Source organism: Pelodiscus sinensis, chromosome 9 (genome assembly GCF_049634645.1).
Source record: "Pelodiscus sinensis isolate JC-2024 chromosome 9, ASM4963464v1, whole genome shotgun sequence".
Taxonomy (NCBI): domain Eukaryota; kingdom Metazoa; phylum Chordata; order Testudines; family Trionychidae; genus Pelodiscus; species Pelodiscus sinensis.
This window is the reverse complement of record NC_134719.1, coordinates 11423525-11447797: the sequence shown is the minus strand read 5'-3', so window position 1 is coordinate 11447797 and position 24273 is coordinate 11423525. Positions and strand designations below refer to the sequence as shown.

General features: G+C 44.3%; 2 protein-coding genes across 10 annotated transcripts in view; one reads left to right on the top strand and one right to left on the bottom strand.

Annotated features, from left to right (window-relative positions):
• Positions 1 to 5030: 5030 nt before the first annotated feature.
• On the bottom strand, positions 5031 to 12408 carry MRPL37 (mitochondrial ribosomal protein L37). Its single transcript, XM_006133516.2, has 7 exons — positions 12021 to 12408; positions 9410 to 9593; positions 8765 to 8880; positions 7427 to 7612; positions 6996 to 7153; positions 5762 to 5965; positions 5031 to 5269 (listed from the first exon to the last, which is right to left on the bottom strand). The coding sequence occupies exons 1-7, from the start codon at positions 12406 to 12408 to the stop codon at positions 5192 to 5194; spliced, it is 1314 nt and encodes a 437-aa protein (XP_006133578.2). The 3' UTR covers positions 5031 to 5191.
• An 85-nt stretch (positions 12409 to 12493) lies between these two features.
• CYB5RL (cytochrome b5 reductase like) overlaps positions 12494 to 24273 on the top strand; it is a 46389-nt gene continuing 34609 nt past the window's right edge. For 6 of the 9 annotated variants that reach the window (XM_075936035.1, XM_075936033.1, XM_075936038.1 and 3 more), the window contains exons 1-3: positions 12630 to 13009; positions 18808 to 18987; positions 23894 to 24042. In XM_075936035.1, coding sequence (XP_075792150.1) covers positions 12989 to 13009; positions 18808 to 18987; positions 23894 to 24042 — 350 coding nt within the window. In that variant the 5' untranslated portion in view covers positions 12630 to 12988. The other 3 variants (XM_075936031.1, XM_075936039.1, XM_025189847.2) reach the window with 3 other exon arrangements.

The following is a 24273-nucleotide window of genomic DNA, read 5'->3' as shown; positions in this document are numbered from 1 at the left end:
TTTTTATTTAGCGATTAGAAGAAAACAAGCTTTCCTTTATTGACCCCCAAAATCAGTTTAACTTGGAATGAACTAGTCATTGAAATGCATTGGTTGAATAAACTGAAATGAAAAAGCTACTTGCTGTACCTGCTGAGGTGACTTGTCAAATTCGTTTAGCAACAAACCCTTCCAGGTGTGGAGCCAGTGTTTTCCAGTAGTTCAATGGTCTGATTTTCTTTAAACATTGGCAACAAATAGACACTGCTTAATATTCCTTTTATTGAATTGAAAATATTTTAATAAATTATAGTAAATTGAGGCTTTAAACTGTATTACCAGTTCAGATTTCCTTTTAAATATTTTTTAGAAAAAAATGTTAATTTAAAAAAAAATTTTTTTACCATTGCTTTTTATCCCTTTACTGCACAGCCACTAGCGATGGGAGAAGTACTGTGTTTTATTTGTGCTCGTGCATTCTTTGCAGACTTACATTCAAGATTGTTTTAATTCTGTCCAGGGTGCTGCCTAAAAATTTAGCTTACAAATAGCAAAGGATTGGTGCTGACCCACGAGCAGAAGGGACTTGTGGCTGACTGAGTTCATGTAGCAAGTGGAGGGGAAAAATATTGTGCGGCAGGTTCTTAGTCCAACCTGCAGAAATCAGGGTGAGCCTTCAGGCTTTGGAGTGGTGGCCATGCCTGAAGTGTGAGCACAGTAGTTCCTAGTTTCACCAGTGCCAGGAGCCCCCCCCACATCCACCTCTTGCGTGCAATGATCTTGTGAACTCTTACACACAGCCAGCAGATCCTCTCCATCCAATGGTAGACTTTCCTAGTGCGTTGCGCTCTTGCAAGCATGTGCCCGTTCGGGCATGACTCTACTTAGCTGACAAAATCTGACAAGAATAACAGCCCTTACCTGTGTGTTTCTTGTATTTTTATAGCTAGAGGCAGAGAGAGCTTTCCTGGGGGTTCTTGTGGCATTATTCACTAATTTGTTGAAATACAGAACTGCCAACTTCAGCACATAAATGGTCTCTAGGGCCTAGCTGAGGGATAATTCTCTTCCCACATTCATTTTCATTATTTAAATGCACAAGGAGGATATGTACAAGTGGGAATTCCAGTCCCATACTGAGTTGGCTATATACTACATAGCACAGCCTGTAGAGTTTGATTTTATATCAGGCAAACTTCAAGGGAACATACTGTTTAAGAAACAACTCTCCCCATGAACAGCATGAGGGATTCATCAGGAGAAATGTTTTATCTGAGCCCTGAATACCTGTTGAAACAGAACAGACAGGAGATCAATGAGTGGGAGCTGCTTGAAAAGCCTTTCACAAAACACTCTGGCTGGTCCCTGCAGGGGCCAGCCTTACAATTGTCACAGTACTGTAGAAATCGGAGGAGGTATTTGACTCTGCTCACAAGCGAGGGAAACAAGGGGCTAGCAGAAGCATGTTGAGAATGCTGATTACGTGTAGTTACTGAGTATACACATGCCTTTTTGTATATTCCTAGGCCATGCTCTCAAAACCTAGCTTGCTCTCTGGGTCCAATACAGTCTGCTCTGTGCCTAGTGGGTCCAGCATCCACTGATGGCCCCTGTGTGACAGTATATTCCTCCATGGAGCCTTTACAGTCTTTCCACAATGCCATTCACCTCATTACTGCCTATATTTAGCTAAATGCCAAACCCAAATAATTGCTTTTGCATGCTTTAAGCATCGTCTGTGCTAGATGTCAAAGTATGTTAGCCAGAACAAAGCTCCTAGCACATCTTCCCTGGCTTGCAGAGGTAAGGATGAGCTGTGCTTGAAGCAGTGCTACAGAACAGTGTGATTGTGATCTACTCCACAGCACACTTCTGTAAAATGGCCCCTGGAGCATCTTGTGACCTCCATCTGCTTCCTATTGAACCTCTGAGGTACTGTTCTTTCTACTGCCTTTCCAAATTGCCCTTCTCTCTCATGCCTGTCTGTGGTGTGTAAGATCTAATCACCTGCTTCCATTAGAAAGTCATGCTTCTGTCTAACTCAAGCAGGTATCTGATTTTCACCTGCACTGCTCCATCTCTTTTCCCTATTGCAATCACCCCTAGAGGCAGCAATCCTGTGACGTGGAGCTGTCCCTATATTGAGAGCTCTAAAGGTGGCTGTAGAGAGAAACCTTTTGCCTGTTGGTGAAAGAGTTCAAAGGGACTTTACCTTGCCCAGAACTTGGCTAGTATATTGAAAGCTGCTCTATCCAAATACCACAAGCATGTGAAATGCTTTGCTGTGAATGGAATGGACTTTTCAGTGGCAGGGAGACCCCCTTTTGGCAGCTAGCAGCTTACTGCAGTAAAACCTTGGCACTAGCAGCTAGCACTGACACAGCTGTGAGCGAGCCAGTCAGGGAAGCAAACCAAACACATTTTTCTGTTTAACTCCCACCTGTGGGCCCCTCCTACACACATGAACTTTAAAACTCCCATCCACTTGGTGGGAATCTAAATTCCATGCCAAGCTGTATTGTAATGCTGCCCTGCCTGCTTCCCGTGAGTGTGTGTGTGTGTGTGTGTGTGTGTGTGTGTGTGTGTGTGAGAATGTGAATGAACTTGCACTAATGCTGGGGGCATTTGGAACCCTGGGCTGTGCCAGCTATGGTCAGACAGGGGTTTGGAGCAGGACACTGCACTACAGGTTATGGTGTGCCATGCTGATGTGGGTCGGATGGCACAGGTCACCCCAACATTCACCACTGAAGCAGAGAAGGAGTCTAAAGCACTAGCTGCAAGAGCCAGGAGACATTGCTCATAGTGTTGCCTCAGTGAACTTCCCATTGCTGAGCTCTGCAGAGGTTACCACCACTCATCACAATCGCAGCCCGGGCCCTACATGCATGTTGGAAGCTGGTGGTATAGTACCCCCCCTCCAGGCTTTACTCCATAGCCTAGCTCCTGGTGCAGGAGCGTGTCACTGCTAGTTACTCTCCCAGCTCCAGTGGAGACACCGTGTTTGATGTCACACACCTTCCTGCTGCATCACTGTTAAAAATGGCTGTCCTGGGAGTGCAAATAGAATCACAGGTGTTGACCACCCTTAGGATAGCCTCTCCAGGATGCTAGCACATAAATCAGGAAAGAAGGGATCTACTTTCACAGCAATACTTGAGTTACATTTCCTTTGCAGTGTCTGTTCTAGAAAGGAATCTAAGGGAGCAGGGCCATTGGCTCAATCTATTCTAGGCCAACTACTTTTAATTGTTCTGAGAGCCATGTGACACCACCAATGCATAACTTAGCTAGAGCAGTAATATATTGGCACCTGACAAGCCATGCAGTTTTTGTACAGCTATTAGTCCAGATTTATTCCTATATAATTACATGCAAAGAATAGACTCCAACACAATTTGAATAGATGAGCTATTCATCTCTTGGGCAAGCAGAATTAATATTATCTTGATAAATGTGGTATGTCAGTTGCATTTTTTCCTTTGCATATTGAATGTTTCAACTTGATTTTTATAGAACCTGACCCTAAGATTTATTGGGTACAGCTGCAGGCCCAGAATTTAGCTAGTGGAACAATTTGAGTAGGGGCTAAGGCTCTTTAATGTTTTCTATTAAAAGACCACATAGGAGATTTTTAGCCAAAGCACCAATCAACATAAGGAAGCAGAGAATGGTATCAGATTTGAGACCCACATATGCTCAAATTCCTTTAGCACCATGACTTAAAAATATTGCAATCCATTACCTGCTACATGCTAAGGACATGGAGTGAGAAAATGCTTACACATGGGCCTGAGCCAATCCAGCCTCTCTGCCTTCAGTTAGACGACTGATCTGAAGGTAAAAGAGCATCTAAATTCTTAAGTGTCTGCTGAGTAAGAATTTATTGATTTCAAGGCTCGAAGGGAACATTAAAGATACAGGCTCCTGCATAACAGGCCATAGAACTTCCCCAAAATAATTCCTACAGAAAAACTGTTACAAAAACATCCAATCTGTTGAACAATTCTCAGAGGGAGATTTCACCACAACCCTTGGTAAATTGTTCCATTGGCTAATTACCCTCATTGTTAAAAATTTACACTTATTCCTAGTCTGAATTGGCCTAGCTTCAACTTCCAGCCATTGGCTTGTTCTACCTTTTCTCTACACACAGATTGTATTACTAAATCTTTGTTCCTTGTATAGGCACTTCTAGATTGTAAGTCATCACAATCTTTTCTTTAAGCTAAACAGACTCAAGGAGTTCAATCTATCCTTCAAGCCATGTTTTCTGATCTTTTTAATAAGTCACCCAACCCCTCTCCAGTTTATTAATACCATTCTTGAAGTGTGCTCTAAGGCCACTTACTACTATAGCCCTGCAATGTGAGTATTCCAGCCCAGATGGAGAGACTTGAACTAGCACACTAAAAAGCTATATGGATAGTGCAGCTCCAGCAGAGACTCAGGCTCTCTACCCAAGCTCAAACCTAAGGGCTTGGTCCCTCTCCTCACTTGACTAGTAGAAACTGTTGACACCTTTGCAGGCTTACAGGACTCTTCACCAGTGATTGTACCCTGAAGAATTTCAGTTCTCTGGCGCCAGAGAGACTCCATGTTGAGGTAATAAGATAATATTCTAAAGTCACTAATAAAGAGCTGGGCGCCAATTTATCCCAAAACATATTAGAAATAAAGCTAATATGTAGTGATCTCAAATGCCCACTGTCCCACAAACCTTTACACTTAAAGCTTTATGGGGTGGGTTTCTGCACAATGCGACCTGGTAACTTCTTATTCTGTTTGCTTTGGAGTCAGGTGCCCACTCAACACATTCTGTGCTCCGGTCCTGCTCTACATGGATTTCTGCTCTCTTGGCTGCTACAGCCAGAATCTGCACCTACAAATAGCAAGAAATAAATGGCAGTTTGGGTTGTATATTACCTTTTAGTGATGGTGGAAAATTGGGTAAGTCCTCACTGTAACTGGGTTCATTAACTTAATGCTTGTGTATAATGAAGTAATGGTACAGTGAGGCCACTGAAATGAAAGTGTATCTTCACAGTATGCACATTTGCTTAAAAAATGTCTTTAATTTCAAAACTTAAGATTTAAACTCTTAAATACCATTTAAGAGCAGAATGCTATCGTATTTGCTCAGCTGTACAATCTTCTGATGGAAAAGCAACAATGGAAAGTGAACTTCAAGTGTTTTGATTTGAGTAGAAATTTACACAGCTCCATGCAAATACAGTGCCAGAAACTTGTTGAATATTTCAGGTCGATAGCCATATATTCCAGGAGGATACTGCGGAGAAGAATATTTAGTTTATTACAAACTGTTAGTTAGCTAAGTTAAGTCTTTCACTGTACTTGAAGACAGCTTGAAACACGGCAGCCTGTCTGGAAAAAAAAGCTGTCTGATACAGTTGTCTATTTCCACTGAATCTAATTGGGTATACTCCCTATCCATAAGTGTAAAGAGGCTCCCTAATCTAAAGAGAGTTGACAGTAACAATCTCAGTTTACTTTATACTGAAGCTGACAACTGCATCCAGGCATAATCTTTGCAATTTATATTAAACTTTCTATAGCTGAATACAGTAATATATAGATAGAACTGATAAGTTGCTCAACCTTAATTCATAGCTCACAATTAAGTACTAAAGTTATAATCAGAACTAAACAGACTATTGTCCTATGTATCCCAAAAGCTGCCAAGGCTCAAATATAAAGGAGTAGGATTTCCATCAACTGTCATTCTGGGCGAGTAAATTAGTTCTCAGACCCGTTAACTTACCTTGACAACTTTCTTCCTGATTGCTGGAAGATATCGGATGTAGTCATACATATACTGATCAGAATCAATCCAGACGAGGTTTTTAATGCCATCACTAGAAGCTAAGTCTGTTGTATTTAACTGAAACACCATGAATTGGAAAATGCGTCCTTCTGAACCAATGCTTTGTACTACTACCGGGTGCTCTAGAACTTTGGGATCATTCTTGATGGGGAGGAAGGAAGAAAGAAAGAAAGAGTTACCACAGATATTGGATGAGAAGCAGCAGAATCAGCAATCATCATTTGGTTTAAATCTAGGGCTTTACCAGATGGGTTATCTTGCCCAGAAATTGTCACTCAAACAGGGTTAGAATATAGATTTTGTATTTTAATGAAATGTCTCTTTCAAATAGCAGTGGACTATAACCGTGAACTGAATTGAGTCTGCTACAGTTTTTCATTTCAGCCACACCCAAGACAGTTGCGTCAACTTAGTTCTATGCATTGCGAGTCTGTTAACCTTCATGAACACATTAAAATAATTGCTATTGGTCTAACAGTGTTACTCTGAATTGGCAAACATTTTAAGAATCAAAACATGTCTTTAAGGGTTAACTATAAATCCCTGGCCTCTGAAGTCACTAGATGATATGGCATACTTCAAGATATTGTAATATCAACCTTAATAGAATTCAGAGGCTCTCACCTCAAGGTCATAAGTTCAAACTCAATCCAGGTCAACAGTGACTAAGTCATTGCCATCAAATGGCTGTTTAGTGACCTCTGAAGTGCTCCAAGTCTCACTCCAGTTTCAAAGGGGGAGGTGTTCACATTACAGAAAGCAGCCTGCTTGGAAAGTTCAGCTACAATGCTAAGAACTAGACTACCCACTCCCACCTTGCATTGATCCTTGTAGGTCAAGACTATGGCACAAGGATGGGATAGTGTGGGAGCCTGAACCACAACCTCCCTGCTGTGTGTCCTGAATTAAAAAGAAATTAGGAAGAGATACTGCCTAGCTTTACTGTTAAGTAAAAGCACAAATATTTCACCTTCTAGTCCAAATCTGAGATCACTGACCATTTCTCAATTTTGTATAAATAAAGGCAAAACTTTCTTTTTGCAGCTGATTTGCAATTTGTGTCCAACCAGAGATTGTACTGCACCTTCACATAATACCATTACAATAACCTATGTGAACAGTGACTCCTACTACAGAAGTAGTGAGAGATTAATGTCATTTTAATACGCACCCCATACAGAATCTTGGCCTTTGCCAGGGCATTGCCAAAAGCAAACATGAGCATTTTAGCTCGGAGCTGTTCTGGTTTAAATCGGGTTGGACGCATATTGGCTGATTCCACGAAGTACAGAGTATGAGGATGAGGGTAGGGATAACCCTCTCTAAAACCTGGGGTATAAGTAACCATGAGAGAAAAAACACAGTTAATACAAAATTAGTCTTCTGTTTAACATGCATTAATATCAATTTAATAATTACTGAGAGACTTATTGCTGTGAAGAACATGATACAATATATCAGCACTAGCCAACTGGTTAATCCTCTAACAATGGTGCACCGTCTAACCTCAGTACGTGACATGTTTGAGAGAGTTAAAAATGTAAGTGCTGTCCACTAGTAAACCTGAGCCTGAAGTTTATGTAAGTGCTAGACAACTTTTACCGATATCATTTCGTTCTTCATATACATTAACTTCCTGAAGATCAATTGTAGGAGAGACGGGATAGAAGGTCTCTAGAATGTGGTTTTCAGTAGCCAGAATCTCATCCTTTGAGGCTACTGGCGGTAAAGGGTTCATGGCATTCAGAAGCATTCCATTCATGCCACGAACTTGAAGAAGAGATGATTCTATAAAAAAAATTACATTGTATACAAACATTATACTACAAAGACTCACTCAATTTAGAATAAATCTACCACTGGAAGGCTGTGTCTAGACTGGTTAGTTTTTCCGGAAAATCAGCCGCTTTTCCGGAAAAACTTGCCAGCTGTCTACACTGGCTGCTTGAATTTCCGCAAGAACACTGACTTCCTACTGTCTGAAATCAGTGCTTCTTGCAGAAATACTATGCTGCTCCCGTTCAGGCAAAAGTCCTTTTGCACGAAGCTTTTATGCAAAAGGGCCAGTGTAGACAGCTCAGATTTGTTTTGCACAAAAAAGCCCCGATCGCGAAAATGGCGATCGGGGCTTTTTTGTGGAAAAGCGTGTCTAGATTGGCATGGGCGCTTTTCTGCAAAAAGTGCTTTTGCGGAAAAGCGTCCGTGCCAATCTAGACACTCTCTTCCGCAAATGCTTTTAACGGAAAACTTTTCCGTTAAAAAAAATTTGCAGAAAATCATGCCAGTCTAGACGTAGCCTGTGTGTTAGATTTATTCTTCTACTGTAACAATGTTACTGTAATATATAGTCAAAGGAAAAGATGACTTAGGTCTCATTTGCTAATGTTTAATATTCTATGGAAAATTGAAGCCATAGGCTGACCACTGCATAGTCAACCATGAAGTGTCACAATGGTATTGTTGCATAATAAACCCATATTTTTGCAAGGCATCTTTCCCTCCCCCCCAATCAAATGTTAAGTAGGAGCCCAACTGGAGACAAAGTTTTATAGAGAACATTTCTATTTCTCCAGTCCACTACTTATTGGTCCCATATCCTTTATTAAGTGTGTTTTGAAAGATTGTACAGATTTCATACACACGTTGTAGTAAACAGATGTTTAGAAAACAATGTTCATATTCTCTTTCATCATGTTCCATTGTCTTTCATATTCTATAAAGTTTAGATAGTAAACTCCTGAAGGCAAGGGACCAATCATCTTACATCAAGTATGCTTAACGGACTATTTAAAGCTAAAAGATTAAGACTTTGTTTCATATGTATTAACTTCATTTTATCCATGTCCTTGCCTTTAAAACTAGTATTTTTCTTTATTATTCCCTATCAGGGTTACAAGTAGAGAGAAAGTGTTTGCCACCAAAAAAAAAAAAGTTACTAACCTCTCTCCCATGTAGCTGCCAATCTGTAGTCTCTAGCCAACATTCTTTTACAAAGGGAAGGATGCTTGCTAGTCATTGTCCTACACAAATGTAACAAGTCTTCCAAGAGCATAGGGCTTTAAAATGAGACAAGCATTATTAGTAGGATAGGATACAAAATTACTTGGAAAGTTATAGATGTACAGAATGTACAATGTATTCCAGTGCATGAATGCACTTAAGCTATAAAACATTCAGTATGAAATGTAACATTTCCAAACAGGTAATGCAGATTTGTTTAATATTTAAATCCATCTGACATACCAATCCTATTTCAAGTTGGCAGTGATGTTTACTTTATCATTAAAACAACTGATGTCTGTATTAGCTGTGATATGTTCTTTAAAAGAGAATTAAGTTTGTATAAACCTACCAACTGTTATGTCAAAATGTGTAAGATGAAAACGAGGTTTGAATACACACACAAGTATAACTATAAACATGTGAAGACTGGCAACCAAATAAACTAAATTCACCTCAGTAGCATTAATCAGTAAATGTGTTCTGACGGTAATTTTTTTTTTTTTAATTAACTGGCTTTTTTGAAGTGGAGCTGCCTTTAAGAGGCTGCAGTGTAAAAGATTTCTTTAGCTTTTCAGGACTTACCAATAATTCTCTCTCTTGGGAATAAGTTCAGTGGTATTCCAGACACGTGCATGAGAGATTGCATTCTGTACTCTATCATCCTGATTCTCTAGTTGGTTGGCTGGTTCATCAGTAATACTAAGTACTTTCAGAGGTAAGCCTTCTATTAACTTTGTCTTTGTTAGCCACAGTGCTTGCTTTACTCCTTAAAGTCAAATCAAAATATATTTATTGAAGATATTCAGCAGTGTTAACAGTGCCAGAAAATGAGTTAATATAAAAATGCTCTTTTACCTATTGAATCTAAAGCACTTAAACTACCACTAATCTAGAATACATCTCAGCATGACCAAGTTATCAGGAACATTAATTTTATGTATAGTCTGACCACTTTCATTTATGTACTGTTTTACAACACTGAAATAAGCGTGGATGCCTCATTAACACCATGTAAGTTAAATACAATTATTGTATGGTGTTAAAGAGATTAGAAGTGTTTTGTCTACTCATTTTTAATTCTATATTAGCTTACAAATTACAAGGAAACAAGGTATGAGAGACTAGATGTAGCACAACGAAGAAGAGGGTAAAAAATGTCTTTGCATCTTATACTTCATGTTAAATGTAAATATAATTTTGTATTCTGCTGTATGCACAGTTCATCAGAAATTAAATGCTGCCACCCACACCAAAGTGAAAGAGAGCCTGTATACCCTTGCCAAAGTTTCTTAGATTTCTATAAAACCGTCTTAGTAGCTGGAGCCCCTCAACATAAATTAAAGCCCTATTGTGCACATACTAGCTGCTAGCCTCATGTGGCTATTTGGCCAGTTGAGCAGTTGGCTAGTTTGTGACTGCTAGTGTTACTGCTTCAGAACTGGTTGGACACCACATTGCTATTATGCACATCGCTATTTTGTGCAATTGATGTGATTGGGGAGCTCATATCCCACACCCTACCATGAATCAGGTTACAGCCATTCCAGCCAACTGAAGATGCCTACTTGATGGGAGCTGTTTTAGGATGAGGGGGAGTCTCCACTAAGGATGTGAATGGTTAACAGGTGAGCCTCACTCAACAGCTAAGGCTTACTGGCTAAGGTTAACCAGTGGGGCTGGACCAGCTCCCTGCCTGCCACTGGCAGGAAGCTGCTCTAGCCCTGTGGGGGGCCAACACAGAAAGGGGCTGCTCTGATCAGGATGCTGGACCAGCCCTAGCTTGATCCTGATGAGGTCAGGTGCTGCTCACTGCAGGTAGGGACTGCTCTGACGTCCCAGCCAATGCAGCCTCTGCCCGTGGGGGGAGGAGAACCTCCCTTGCATCCCCTTTAATCAGTTAAACAATATGTTTAACCAGTTAAATGGGATTTTACATCCCTAGTTTCACCTGTGATGAGGTAGAGCTCTACAATTTGAGTCACAGGCTTTTTAAAAACATAAATTTCATTGGAATCTGAAATTTCATGCTGTTGTAACTAGGGATCCTGAGACAAAAAACGTTGTTGGGGGACAGAGGGGGACCACAAGGTTATTGTAGGGGGTGTTGCAGAATTGCTATCCTTACTTCTGCTCTGCTGCTGGTGACAGCACTGCCTTCAGACCCAAGCAGTCAGAAAGCAGACCTGTTCACCAGAAGTCCACCTCTGAAGGCACAGCTGTGGCTAGCAGCAGAGTACAGAAGTAAGGATAATATAGTATGTTATTGCCCCTCTTAGGGCACGCCTACACAGCAGGGCTAAACTTGAAATAAACTATGTAACTTGAACTACACACATTGTGTAGTTTAAGTCAAAATAACTGCTGTGTAGACAGTGCCAAAATTTGAAATAAGCTATTTTGAAATAGAGCACTCTTCTGCTGACTTCCCTTACTCATACAATGAGAGTTAGAGTTGTACTGAGAAGCCTGTTATTTTGAATTTATTCCAAAATAATGGGCTTGCGCTGTAGCCACACACTACATTATTTTAGAATGTCAGTTATTTCAAAATAACGCTGCTGTGTGGACATAGCCTTACTTCTGGGTTGCTGTGGTGCTGCCTGCAGCGACGGGCATCTAACCAACAGCTACCACGCTCTGGTTGCTTGGCTCTGCAAGCACTGCACCATGCACCTCCCTTTTGACTTAGACTCCCCAATTTCAAAACAATGGTCTCCCTTATGTAATCTGCACAGAGTAAAAACACACAAGACACCAGATGTCATGCTCCATGATGCAGATTTCAGGGCCACAGATTTGATAGGGCCCTAGTTCTATGTTGATGTGGGAGCTAACTATTGCATAGTGTTGCAGTTGCCCCTTGACTGCTCCTCTAGCCCACTCAGGCAGGTTTCTCTACACTTCACTCCATGGTATTTCAATGACTCCATCACTTGTAGCACAGCTCATATATTCACAATACAGGGAGGGGCAGCCACAACAGCGATTACCCCCACTCGACAGTTGGGGAAGCAAGGCACCGCGCTGCAGTAAACTCGCCCACTGAGAGACAAAAAAGCAGGGCCAGTTCTGGGAACTGGCTCTGGCTCTCCCGTGGCTGGTGCCCAAACGACCCCCCCCCCCCTCCTTCACCAACATCCTGCTGTCTCCTCGGGCAGGGCTGGGCGCTCCTGTCCCTTTCCCTCCCCGCTACCTTCCAGCATCTTGACGCGCTGGTGGCACACGTAGCACACGCGCTCCTTGTAGAGCGGCATCGCCTCATAGCGCGGCCCCGGGGAGTGGCGGGGGTCGTGCCAGCCCCGCTCCCAGGGCGGCAGTTGGGGCCGGGCCAGCCATGGCACGAAGTACTGCTTGCCCGCGTAGGTGACCTGCTCCAGGCCGGGGATCTGCTCCTGCACCGGCCGCTTCTCCTGCCAGCTGCGTGGCAGCGGGGCCCCCGGGGGCGGCCCGCGGGTGGTCCAGGGCGTGCGGGGCAGCGGCTTGCGGCGCGCCTGAAGGGCCTTGCCGCGGTGCGGCCCGCGCGGGCCCCACGCCCTCAGCGCCCCGGCCGCCGGCCGCACAGGCCCCCACACGCCCGCCATGCTCGGCTCCCCGCAGCGGCTTCGACCCAGCCACCCGCCGAAGTCAGCGCCACGGGGCCGCCATCTTGCCCAGCGCGGGTCATGCCGGGTACGCAGCGCGCTCGCCTCGACGGACGGACGGCTCCGCCAGCCAATGGCCTGGGGAGTTAGTGCTTCCTGGACCCGCCCCTCCCGACGCGACGGTTGTCCGCGCGCCGGCGGCCGTTGGTAGGTCACGAGCCGGGGGCTGCCTCGGCCCCGTTTCCCGGGCAGTGGCAGGGGCGGGGCGGGGCGGGGCGGGTTGAGCCAGGCCTGAGCGGGGGAATCCCTGAGGGAACCCCCCTTCTCCAAGCAGCGTTTGTGGCCTTCACCCCCCCCCCCCAGTATCCTCCACAGCTGTGGCCCGCGGGCAGCAGCAGCAGCAGCCCCTGGGGGAGGTGCCCGCTGGGGGCTGGGCCGAGGCGCCCGTGCCCTGGGCTGCCTGCGCCCTGGGGGATCCTGAGCAAACTCATGGTCCGTTTTGGTCAATGTTATGGTCACAGGATTTTAAAAATGAATTTCATGGTTTCCACAGTTAAGTCTGAAACGTCACCGTGAGGTGATGGGAGAGGTCCTGGCTCAGGTAGGGAGGGGGTGTGTGGGGGAGGGGGTGTCACAGGGCTGTTGTAGGGGGCGGGTTGCAGGATTGGTACGTCTGCACAGGTGCTGGGAGCGGCATCGCCTTCAGAGCAGGAGAGCAGCCGCTGCTGGCCGGGCGCAAAGGCAAAGCTGCTGCCAGCGGCAACACAGGAGTTACGATGGCCTGCTATGGTGGTGCCACTAGGGATGTTCCATATAGTGTAATTGAATTGTGTAACTGCATGAAAACGTATCCATTACACGACTGATAGTTCCCGGGTGTGGGGCCGGTAGCCAGTGTGCTCCCGGTCCCACTCACAGGGAGCCCCTTGCCACCTTGTACTGCTGCTTCTCTATCAGAGGCAGCAGCAACGGGTGCAGGCGGGAGCCAGTCCATGAGGAGAGCCAGTTTAAAAACCAACTCCCTGTGCGGACTGGCTGCCTGCCGCCCCACGCTGCTGCCTCCAGTACAGTGGCAGCAACCTCTGTCCAAAGGGAGCTCAGACCTGCTGCAGACAGAGGTTGCTTTATGACAGCCTCCCCTGCCTGCTGCCTCTGTAGAAGGTAGCAAGGGGGGAGCAGGCAGGTCTGCAGGAGCGTATTGGCTTCAGCACATGTTGGCTCCAGCCTGCCCCCCTCACCCTCCGTGCTGCTGCGGATCCGGTGCTAAAGCCAGCTCCTTGTGAGCATCAGCTTCCGCTCCCTCACTTCTTGATATAGAAGTGGGGAAAATGTATGTAGTCGACAAGATTAACTGATTAGTCTAGGCTTATCAGTTAATCATCTACCTGATGACATCCCTAGTTGCCACGTTTACTTCTATGCTGCTGCCGCCAGAGCTAGGCCGTTAGTCAACAGCCACACAGCTTGGAAAGCAACAGTACAGAAGTAAGGGTGTGATAGGTATTGTATTGCCACCCTTCTGCACTGGTCCTGGCAGGGTGCTGCCTTCAGAGCTGGGCATACTACCACTATTAAAACCCCCACTCTCCAGTTGTCCAGCTCTGAAGGCAGTGTAGAAGTAAGGGCGGCAATACCATGATCCTTCTAAAATAGCCTTGTGACATCCCTTTTTGAGTCAGGAGCCCCAATTTGAGAAACACTTGTTTTCTCTGTGAAATCTATAGTATAGGGTAAAAGCACACAGAAGGACATCAGATTTCATGGTTCATGACATGGTTGTGTGTCTGAATTTGGTAGGGCCCTTGCTATAGAGCAGGGCTACTCAACACGCGGCCTGTGGGCCATATGTGGCCCGCGGCCCATTTGTTTGTGGCCCGCGGTGCGGTTTGAGTTTATGCAGCCCTCAAGATGTGGCCCACAGGTGGGATCCTTTGAACATGGCCTCTATTGGGAACACGCTCCACAATGGCGAGGCGTCTCCCAGGTGGAGTGAGCATTGAAAGACGCTAGTGGCGGGCTGGCTGGAACAGATGGATACAGGGTGTTGGCATTTCTAGTCCCCAAGGAGGAGATGCCTGGAGCACTAGGACATTGTGGGAAGTGCTTTGTTATTCATGCCTGTCAGTGTGAAAGAAGCTATTTGCATATATATTTGCACATATATGCAATCACACTTAAGTTGTGGGCTCTCGGCATGTGCTGTGAGTATCATTGTGGCTCCCAGGCTTCTCAAGTTGAGTAGCCCTGCTATAGAGAATCATTACCAAGGGAACGTTAGGCCCTGTCCCACCAGCTGCTGAAGCCAGTAGGCCCTAGGGTTGCTAACTTTCTAATTGAACTCCCTCATCCTGCCCTTTCCATAGGCCTGCCCCTTCCCTAGGCCACACCTCTGTCTTCATTCCTCCCTTTCATCACTTACTTTCCTTCACCCTCAATTCACTTTCACCAGGCCAGTAGAGAGGTGAGGGCTCCGGCTGGGGATGTAGGATATGGAGTGGGGCTAGGGCCAAGGGGTTTGGTGTACAGAAGGGGGTTGGGCAGGGGTATGGGCTGTGCTGAGATGGGGCTGTGGATGAGGGGTTTTGTGGTGCAGTAGTGGGCTCAGGGTGGGGACAGGGATTTGGGATGTGGGTTCCAAGAGGGAGTTTGGGTGCAGAAGGGAGTTCCAACCTGGGGTAGTGGGTTGGAGTGCAGGCTCTTACAGGTGGCTCCCAGAAATGGCCAAAGCATGTCCAGCTCCTAGGTGGAGGTGCCAGGGGGCTCTGAGTGCTGCCCACTCCCACAGGTGCTGCCTATGTAGCTCCCATTAGTCACAGAGCCCAGCCACTTGGAGCTGTAGCTCTGTACCTCAGCAGGAGCTAGAGCTGGCCCTCGGCAGAAGCAGCATGCTGAGCCTGCTTGCCACTTCTGTGCCTACGAGCTGGACATACAGGCTGTTCTAGGAGCTGTCTGGAACAATGGGAGAGAGAGAACCTGTGCTAGCCTTGCTGTGCCATCAACTGGACCTTTTAGTGGTACTGACTGAACTGCCATTATCCCCTTTCAGCTGGGCAGTCCAGTTGTAAACCGGTCACCTACTAACCCTACCAGCCTGAGGGGCCTGGTTCCAAGCCTGTCTCTGCTATGGCACAGACTGCATTCCATCCATCAATGCAGAGCGTCTCCCGTAATCCCATGACTCCGGAAGTTGGAGCTTTAAGAGAGCCATTCTGCAATCTCCTACTGACAGATAATTCACCACCACCTTCCATTCTCACCGTTGCCTTTTAGCATGATTGGATTATATGGCTGGACTGCCATACCTAAATCACAGAGCTGAGAGGTGTATAGAAGGTCCTCCCGAGACAGTTCCCCTGTGTTATAAAGGCCCTTTTCACCTACTCTCTGTCTAGATTGGAAACTGACCAAAGCAGAGACCTGCCTTTCCTGATATCCTAGGCTCTTTCCTAACAGAAAGACAGGATCATAGGACACACTTCAAGGAGCTTACAATCTTTGGATGAAAATAATAATTCTGAGGTGTGACAGACCGGTCTAGGCACAGCTGAGGGCGTCTGCTCAGGATGAATTGCTCAAATTCGGGGCTCTCTATAGCCCCCAGACTAGAGACCTTCCCAACTAGGCCATAAACCAGTCCCACAGAGCGCTTCAGCTGCCTGCCTGGCCAGCCAGAAGCCTCATGAGCAAAACCCCTTCCATACCCCAGCAATATCCGTGCCCCAGATGGCCACAGGCCTCATACACAGGGGTTTTAGAACCCAATCTCACCTTCCCCGAACAACTTCTGTCCGGTTCCAAGAAACCAGCCACAGATCCCAGGTTAATTTACACTCTGAACCTTACCCACAAATCACGCTGAGCCAGTCCTTTAGAATCTAAAATCTAAAGGTTTATTACTAAAAGAAAGAAAAGTATGAGAGTAAGGTTGTTAAAGTATACATTACATGCATCGAATCTCCCAGTTCTCGATGCAGGCTTGCAGCAGAGATGTTATAACTGCTGGCTTAAAAGTCTTTGGTGTACATCCTATGTCAGGATGGGTCAACAGTTCTTTCCAGCTCCCTGATTCCTGCACTGTTGCCTCTGGGATGAAGAGCTGAGCACCGCGATGGAATCGGCCACATGGCATATGTATATTCCCTCCTGGCTTCTTCCTTGCTGGGGACAGTCACATGGTCAGTGGCCAGGTGTGTCTTTGGCCTTCAGAGGTCCATTGTTCCTGGGAGCTTTGCTCATTAGCATGTCTATGGGCTGGGCATTCCTTATCTATTGCTCAGCCACAAACAGAGAAGTTTCCAGTATTGACACAGAATACATATTCATATTTCCACACCCAGATACTATACAGATATATGAAGAGCATATACAGAATCAGTAGAAAGTAAGCTTTTGTTTGACACCTCACATGGCCCCCTTTGTACCCACTTTTGGGGCAAACACTCCCCCATGGGTGCAGCAGTGATTCGGCTGCTCCCCTCAAAATCCAGTAAGGTGACATGAGGTAGAAGATAACATTGTCTGAGTACAATGCTAGGTGTTAGTGCTGCTAAGCTGTAGACCTTGTGCTAACAACTGAGTCCGTCTTTGGTCTTGGTCAGGTCACAAAGGCTAATTTTTTTAATGACCTCTTACTTGGAGATAATAGATGCATAAGACCTAATTGGCAGACATGCTGAGCACACACAACTCTCATTGACTTTACATGGGGCTGTGGTTGCACAGAACCTTGCTCCCTCTGGCTAGATTGCTAACAATAGCCACTTTTCAAAAGGTTGGCCTTAGTGTTTTGGCTTTCATTTCTCAATCAGTAAAATGATAATATGTTTATCACAAGTGTGAAGATAAGTTTTAATGCTCATAAAACACCTTGAAAATGAAAACAGTTATAGGTGTTAAGTATTTTTCAGTGCTGCTATGGGTGGCTTATAGTTTTCCTCATGTTTAAATGATACAGCATTAATAATATCTAGATCCTGTCTAGCACTCATAAATCATTGAGAATGATATCAAATTTAGTAGCATATAAAAAAGTAATAATGTCCCACAGAGGTCAGTTTTGGGGCTTCTGGAGATAGGACATGATCTAGGACTATGATACAAGGATTTTTTGGATGGGGAGTTATAGATAATTCTTCTAGTGCTTGGCCTCACCTACTTGTTTGGTCTCGAATCTTGGAGCATCTCTCCTGCTCACCAGAATGGCCCTTCACTTGATTGAACACTGCTCCTTGTCAAGTTCTTGCCTCTGACTATCCCCTGCATTTCTCCAGCGTAGCCTATGTTCTAGTCACCCAGAGACTGAACCTATAGTAAAAGCAGGGGCAGGGGCAGACCACATGTTAGAATTATGGGCATCTGGTATGTAAGGCTCTGCCTTTTCAAACCTCCAGGCATAGCTCTGTCCACTCTCCACCCCCAGAATGCCTATTTTAGACATTCTGGGGGCGGAGTGTTGCTGCCTTCAGTGCCCGCCCTCCTGGTGCTCCGGGTTTGGGGAGGCCAGGCCTCACCACGTGGCATGCCAACCTTGCTCCTTGAGGGCTCGAGAGACTAGACCGGGCCGGGCCACATGGTGCAGAACACCCTGGTGCTCAAGAGGCTGGGCTCAGCCAGGTCACACAGCACAGTGTGCCTTCCACCGGGACTGGAGGGGCTTCCTTCCCCCTGGTTGGAAGGGGGAAATACATGTGTGGCATTCCGCCCCACCTCCTGGGTGTGGGGAAGGGACAGAAGCAGAAGGGGTGGGGCTGGAGGCTTGCCTCCCCTTACCTTGTCTTCACCAACTGCCCATGGTTAGAATGTTACTTTGTATGTTTAGTACAGCACTGTAATAAAGATGTATTGAAAGAGGGGATTTAGAGAAAGAGGCAAAATAAAGATGGGTGCAGAGTACACCCTGTAGTCATCTTTAATGTAGGGATGTGGCTCACAGAGAGAATGATCACAATGCTCCTTTTTGGTCACCAAAGTTGAGTCAAGGATTTTAATTTATAGAAATGTATATGAATACCAAGAGCATCCAGTTAAATTCTTTTTCCCGTCTAATATATATGCTATGCTATCACCAAACTGTTAAGGGGTTTCTTACACCTTCCTCTGCATCATTTGATATTAGCCACAGTCACTGACAAAACAATGGCTTTGTTGGCCATTGGTTATATGCAGTATAACAATTCTGTGTTAAAGGAAAGACTAGCAGCCATGCAAATGAAGATGGAGCATTGCTTGTATCAAGATAGCCAATGTATCTTCAGTGAGGTAAAGTTGGGATGCCTCTTGAATTAAATTTTCAGCATGTTGAGTTGGATGTCTCTGAAGCAGCAGATAGCACCAGGTTCAAGCGTGCCTCTTCCTTAAAACATGTAGCCCTGTGAATGATGCTTGGCTTGTGTTTTGTAGGTAATGAGCGAAAGTGGTGATGACTGGCTCTCTCTCATGCCCATTGAACCCTTGAAATCTCAGTGCTGTGGCAGTGGCTGCAAACCTTGTGTCTATGATGTGTATCAGAAGGAGCTAGCCCAATGGGAAGAAGCCAAAGCAAAGAAAGACAAAAGCCTCCTGACCAAACAAAAGGAGGAGGTAGGAATATTAAAGTCCTTCATAGTATCCAGTCAATCAGTACTTTTGTCACACTTGTATTTGTAAAAGCGACGAGGAGTCCTGTGGCACCTTATAGACTAACTGAAGTGTAGGAGCATAAGCTTTCGTGGGCAAAGACCCACTTCGTCAGATGCATGTAGTGGAAATTTCCAGAGGCAGGAATAAATATGCAGGCCAGGATCAGGCTGGAGATGATGAGGTGATCCAATCAAGGAGGATGAGGCCCACTTCTAGCAGCTGATCTCGAGGTGTGAATTCCAAGGGAACAGAAGCTGCTTTTGTAGTTAGCAAGCCATTCACAGTCTTTGTTTAATCCAGAGTTGATTGTGTCAAACTTAAAGATGAACTGTAGCTCAGCAGTTTCTCTTTGAAGTCTGGTCCTGAAGTTTTTTTGCTGCAGGATGGCTACTTTTAAATCTGCAATTGTGTGTCCAGGAAGATTGAAGTGTTCCCCTACAGGTTTTTGTATGTTGCCATTCCTAATATCAGATTTGTGTCCATTGATTCTTTTACGTAGGGACTGTCCTGTTTGGCCGATGTATATAGCAGTGGGGCATTGTTGGCACATGATGGCATATATTACGTTGGTGGATGTGCAGGAGAATGTCCAGTGACAGTATGGCTGATCTGGTTAGGTCCTGTGATGGTGTTGCTGGTGTAAATATGTGGGCAGAGTTGGCACCGAGGTTTGTTGCAAGGATTGGTTCCTGAGTTCGAGTTATTATGGTGCGGTGTGTAGTTGCTGGTGAGAATATGCTTCAGGTTGGCGGGTTGTCTGTGGGCAAGGACCGGCCTACCTCCCAAGGCCTGTGAAAGCGAGGGATCATTGTCCAGGATGGGTTGAAGATCACTAATGATGCGTTGGAGAGAATTTCACCATGATTTCAACAGCTTCCACCCCACCATCAACCTCAGCATGGACCAATCTACACGGGAGGTCCATTTCCTGGACACCACGATACAATTAAGTGATGGTCATATCAATACCACCCTATACCGAAAACCTACCGACCGCTATACTTACCTGCATGCCTCCAGTTTCCATCCCGGACACACTACACGATCCATTGTTTACAGCCAAGCACTGAGGTACAACCGCATATGCTCCAACCCTTCAGACAGAGACCTACACCTACAAGATCTTCAACAAGCATTCTGTAAACTGCGATACCCACACGAGGAAGTGAGGAGACAGATTGAGAGAGCCAGACGTGTACCCAGAAGCCTCCTGCTACGGGACAAGCCCAAGAAAGAAACCAACAGAACACCACTGGCCATCACCTACAGTCCCCAGCTAAAACCTCTCCAACGCATCATTAGTGATCTTCAACCCATCGGCCAAACAGGACAGTCCCTATGTAAAAGAATCAATGGACACAAATCTGATATCAGGAATGGCAACATACAAAAACCTGTAGGGGAACACTTCAATCCTCCTGGACACACAATTGCAGATTTAAAAGTAGCCATCCTGCAGCAAAAAAACTTCAGGACCAGACTTCAAAGAGAAACTGCTGAGCTACAGTTCATCTTTAAGTTTGACACAATCAACTCTGGATTAAACAAAGACTGTGAATGGCTTGCTAACTACAAAAGCAGCTTCTGTTCCCTTGGAATTCACACCTCGAGATCAGCTGCTAGAAGTGGGCCTCATCCTCCTTGATTGGATCACCTCATCATCTCCAGCCTGATCCTGGCCTGCATATTTATTCCTGCCTCTGGAAATTTCCACTACATGCATCTGACGAAGTGGGTCTTTGCCCACGAAAGCTTATGCTCCTACACTTCAGTTAGTCTATAAGGTGCCACAGGACTCCTCGTCGCTTTTGCAGATTCAGACTAACACGGCTACCCCTCTGATACTTGTATTTGTAAGCGTTTGATAGCTGTTTAGCTGAGGGTGGGATGATTTATTATGGTCTTTTACGGAAAAATTTAGACCTCTCTCCATACCTACTTTAATGGGAGTTCCCAAACCCTCTAAATTTCACTAAGTACGTCATTAAAGTGCACTTTCTGATGCCACTTGAAATTTATATCATAAGGATAAAGCTTGTTTGTGCAGGAGACAGAACTGTTTTGGGGGCCAGTCTGAGACTGTAGGATGAAATCATCCAGAAATTTAAGGGCCATAATAAACTTCAGAACCTTCCACTCCAAGTGCAAGGTGCACTTTTTTGGTCTTGCTGTGCCTAACATAAATACATAGCAACATGTATATTAACAAAGTCCACTAAAATCCTACCAATACAAGGCACTTTCCTGCAGATACATCTTCTTTTGAGGAAAGGATGAGAAAACAATTGTATGACAGATGTTACATTCTTAATGCGCTACTGACAGTGTTCAGATATTATAGTGATGACCTTGTGTAGTGCAGAATACATGGAAATTCCACAGCATGAGGCAACAAGTTTTCAGGGAAAAAAAGCAGAGACGAGAGTATCAGCGTCTCTTCTGCTATGACACTGTTCACCATTTTCAGGTTCATGTACTGAGGATAAAAAATTAATATTTGTCATAGGTCTCTTCAGAGCATAGTTTTATTCTTATCAAATGCCCTTTTAAATAAATCCAACGGTGCTGGTAAAGTTGGATATTTCTATTCACTTAATCAGCATTGAAATAATTAACAGCTGACTAAACAACCAGTGGGGCCCTTGGATGATCAAGATGCTAAAGGATCACTCAAAGATGTTAAAGTCATTGCAGAGAAGCTAAATGAATTCTTTGCTTCAATCTTCATGGCTGAGGATGTCGGGGAGATTCCCAAACCTGAGCCTTTCTTTTTAGGTGGCAAATCTGAGGAGTTGTCCCAGATTGAAGTGTCATTAGAGGAAGTTTTGGAACAAATTGATAAACTTAACAGTAACAAGTCACCAGGACCAGATGGCATTCACCCAGGAGTTAACTCAGATGGGAAATTGTGAAACTATGAACTGTGGTTTATAGCCTATCCTTTAAATCAGCTTCCGTACCTAATGACTGGAAGATAGCTAACATGATGCCAATATTTAAAAAGGGCTTTAGAGGTGATCCAGGCAATTACAGACCGATAAGTCTAATGTCAGTACGGGGCAAATTAGTTGAAACTGTAGTAAAGAATAAAATCATCAGACACATGGATGAACATAATTTGTTGGAGGAAAGTCAACATGGTTTCTGTAATGGGAAATCATGCCTTACATGGACAAGGTGGATCCAGTGGATATAGTATACTTAGATTTCCAGAAAGACATTGACAAGCTCCCTCACCAAAGGCTCTTAAGTAAAGTAAGTTGTCATGGGATAAGAGGAAAGGTCATTTCATGGATTGATAACTATTTAAAAGACAGGAAAGAAACAGTAGGAATAAATGGTAAGCTTTCCGAGTGGAGAGAGGTAGCTAGTGGGGTCCCCCAAGGGTCTGTCCTAGGACCAATCCTATTCAACTTATTTATAAATGATCTAAAGAAAGGGGTAAACAGTGAGATGGCAAAATTTGCAGATGATACCAAACTGCTCAAGATAAAGTTAAGACCAAAACAGACTGTGAAGAGCTTCAAAAAGATCTCACCAAACTAAGTGTTTGGGCAACAAAATAGCAAATGAAATTTAATGTTGATAAATGTAAAGTAATGCACATTGGAAAAAATAATCCCAGCTATACATACAGTATGATGAGTAGTTGTAGCCAAATTAGTCCCCAAGAGAGAGATCTTGGAGTCATTGTGGATAGTTCTCTGAAAACATCCACTCAGTGTGCAGCAGCAGTCAAAAAAGCAAATAGAATGTTAGGAATCATTTAAAAAGGGATAGAGAATAAGACAGAGAATATCTTATTGGCGCTATATAAAACCATGGTACTTCTACATCTTGAATACCATGTACAGATGTGGTTGCCTCATCTCAGAAAAGATATATTGGCATTGGAAAAGGGCAACAAAAATGATTAGGGGTTTTGAACGGGTCCCATATGAAGAGAGATTAAAAAGCCTTGGACTTTTCATATTAAAAAAGAGGAGACTAAGGGGGGATATGACAGAGGTCTATAAAATCATGACTGGTGTGGAAAATTTGAATAAGGAAAAGTTATGTATTTATTCCCACAATATAAGAACCAGGGATCACCAAAAGAAATTAATAGGCAGCAGGTTTAAAACAAACAAAAGGACGTTTTTCTTGTCAGTCAGCACACAGTCAACCTTGCACAGCACACAGTGGAACTCCTTGCCAGAGGATGTGGTGAAGGCTAGGACTTTAACAGCATTCAAAAATGAGCTAGATAAATTCATAGAGGTTACAAGGATGGATAGGAATGGTGTCCCTAGCCTCTGTTTGTCTAGAAATGGGTGACAGGAGGAATCACATGAGGATTACCTGTTGTGTTCTCTCCCTCTGGGGCATCTGGTATTGGCCGCTGTTGGCAGACAGGATACTGGGCTAGATGGACCGTTGGTCTGACCCGGTATGGCCATTCTTATGTTCTTAACAATGTTTGTATTTAAAATAGTTGTAATTGAATTTCAGCATTAAGTCTCCATTACAATGTTAAGTTCTCTTAGAGCTATTTCTACTGATCTCTCTCTGCACACTGAGGAACACAGCATTGCACAAAGTCATGTTAACAAGATTTTCTTCTAGGTCATAAGATCTGGGATCTATCCTTAAAAAAGAATGAAAAAAATGAAATAATGAAAAAAATTTGTATTCTGAAAAAAATAAACCACTGCTAACAAACCAGCAGAGACCCCCCCTAAATCCGTGCATGTTACTTGCCTTTTCAGGGCACATTTTTCTGCTCTTCTAAGTTTCACCAGAAATAAATTCATGCATACTTTTTTTAAAGAAAAGTGAAATGTAGGATGCCATCTACCCAAGTAATTATTTATTATTGTTCTTACAGAGTAGTAATTCAGAATTAAATCCAGATACATTTACTGCTTTCAAGATAAGCTCTGTGGAACAGCTAACAGAGGACACCTACTACTATAAATTTGAGCTGCCAGAAAATAGCAGCCTGGGATTGAGTTTAGGACAACATATTGTGTTAAGGTACTGTACTTGTCTCCAGTTAAATGAGCTACATTACATGACTTAATATGCAGTTTGTCAGTATACAAAGATTTCATACCAAGTAAATCATAATTTCTGTGCTTCCATAATGATACAGTTGAAAAACTCATGAGTTTGTTAAGTTTGTTAATTTTATGGTGAAAGCCCACTCCATAGCTTCATTTTTCTTCAACATTAGCTTTGTGTTGATGGTGGGGAAAGGAGAACTAA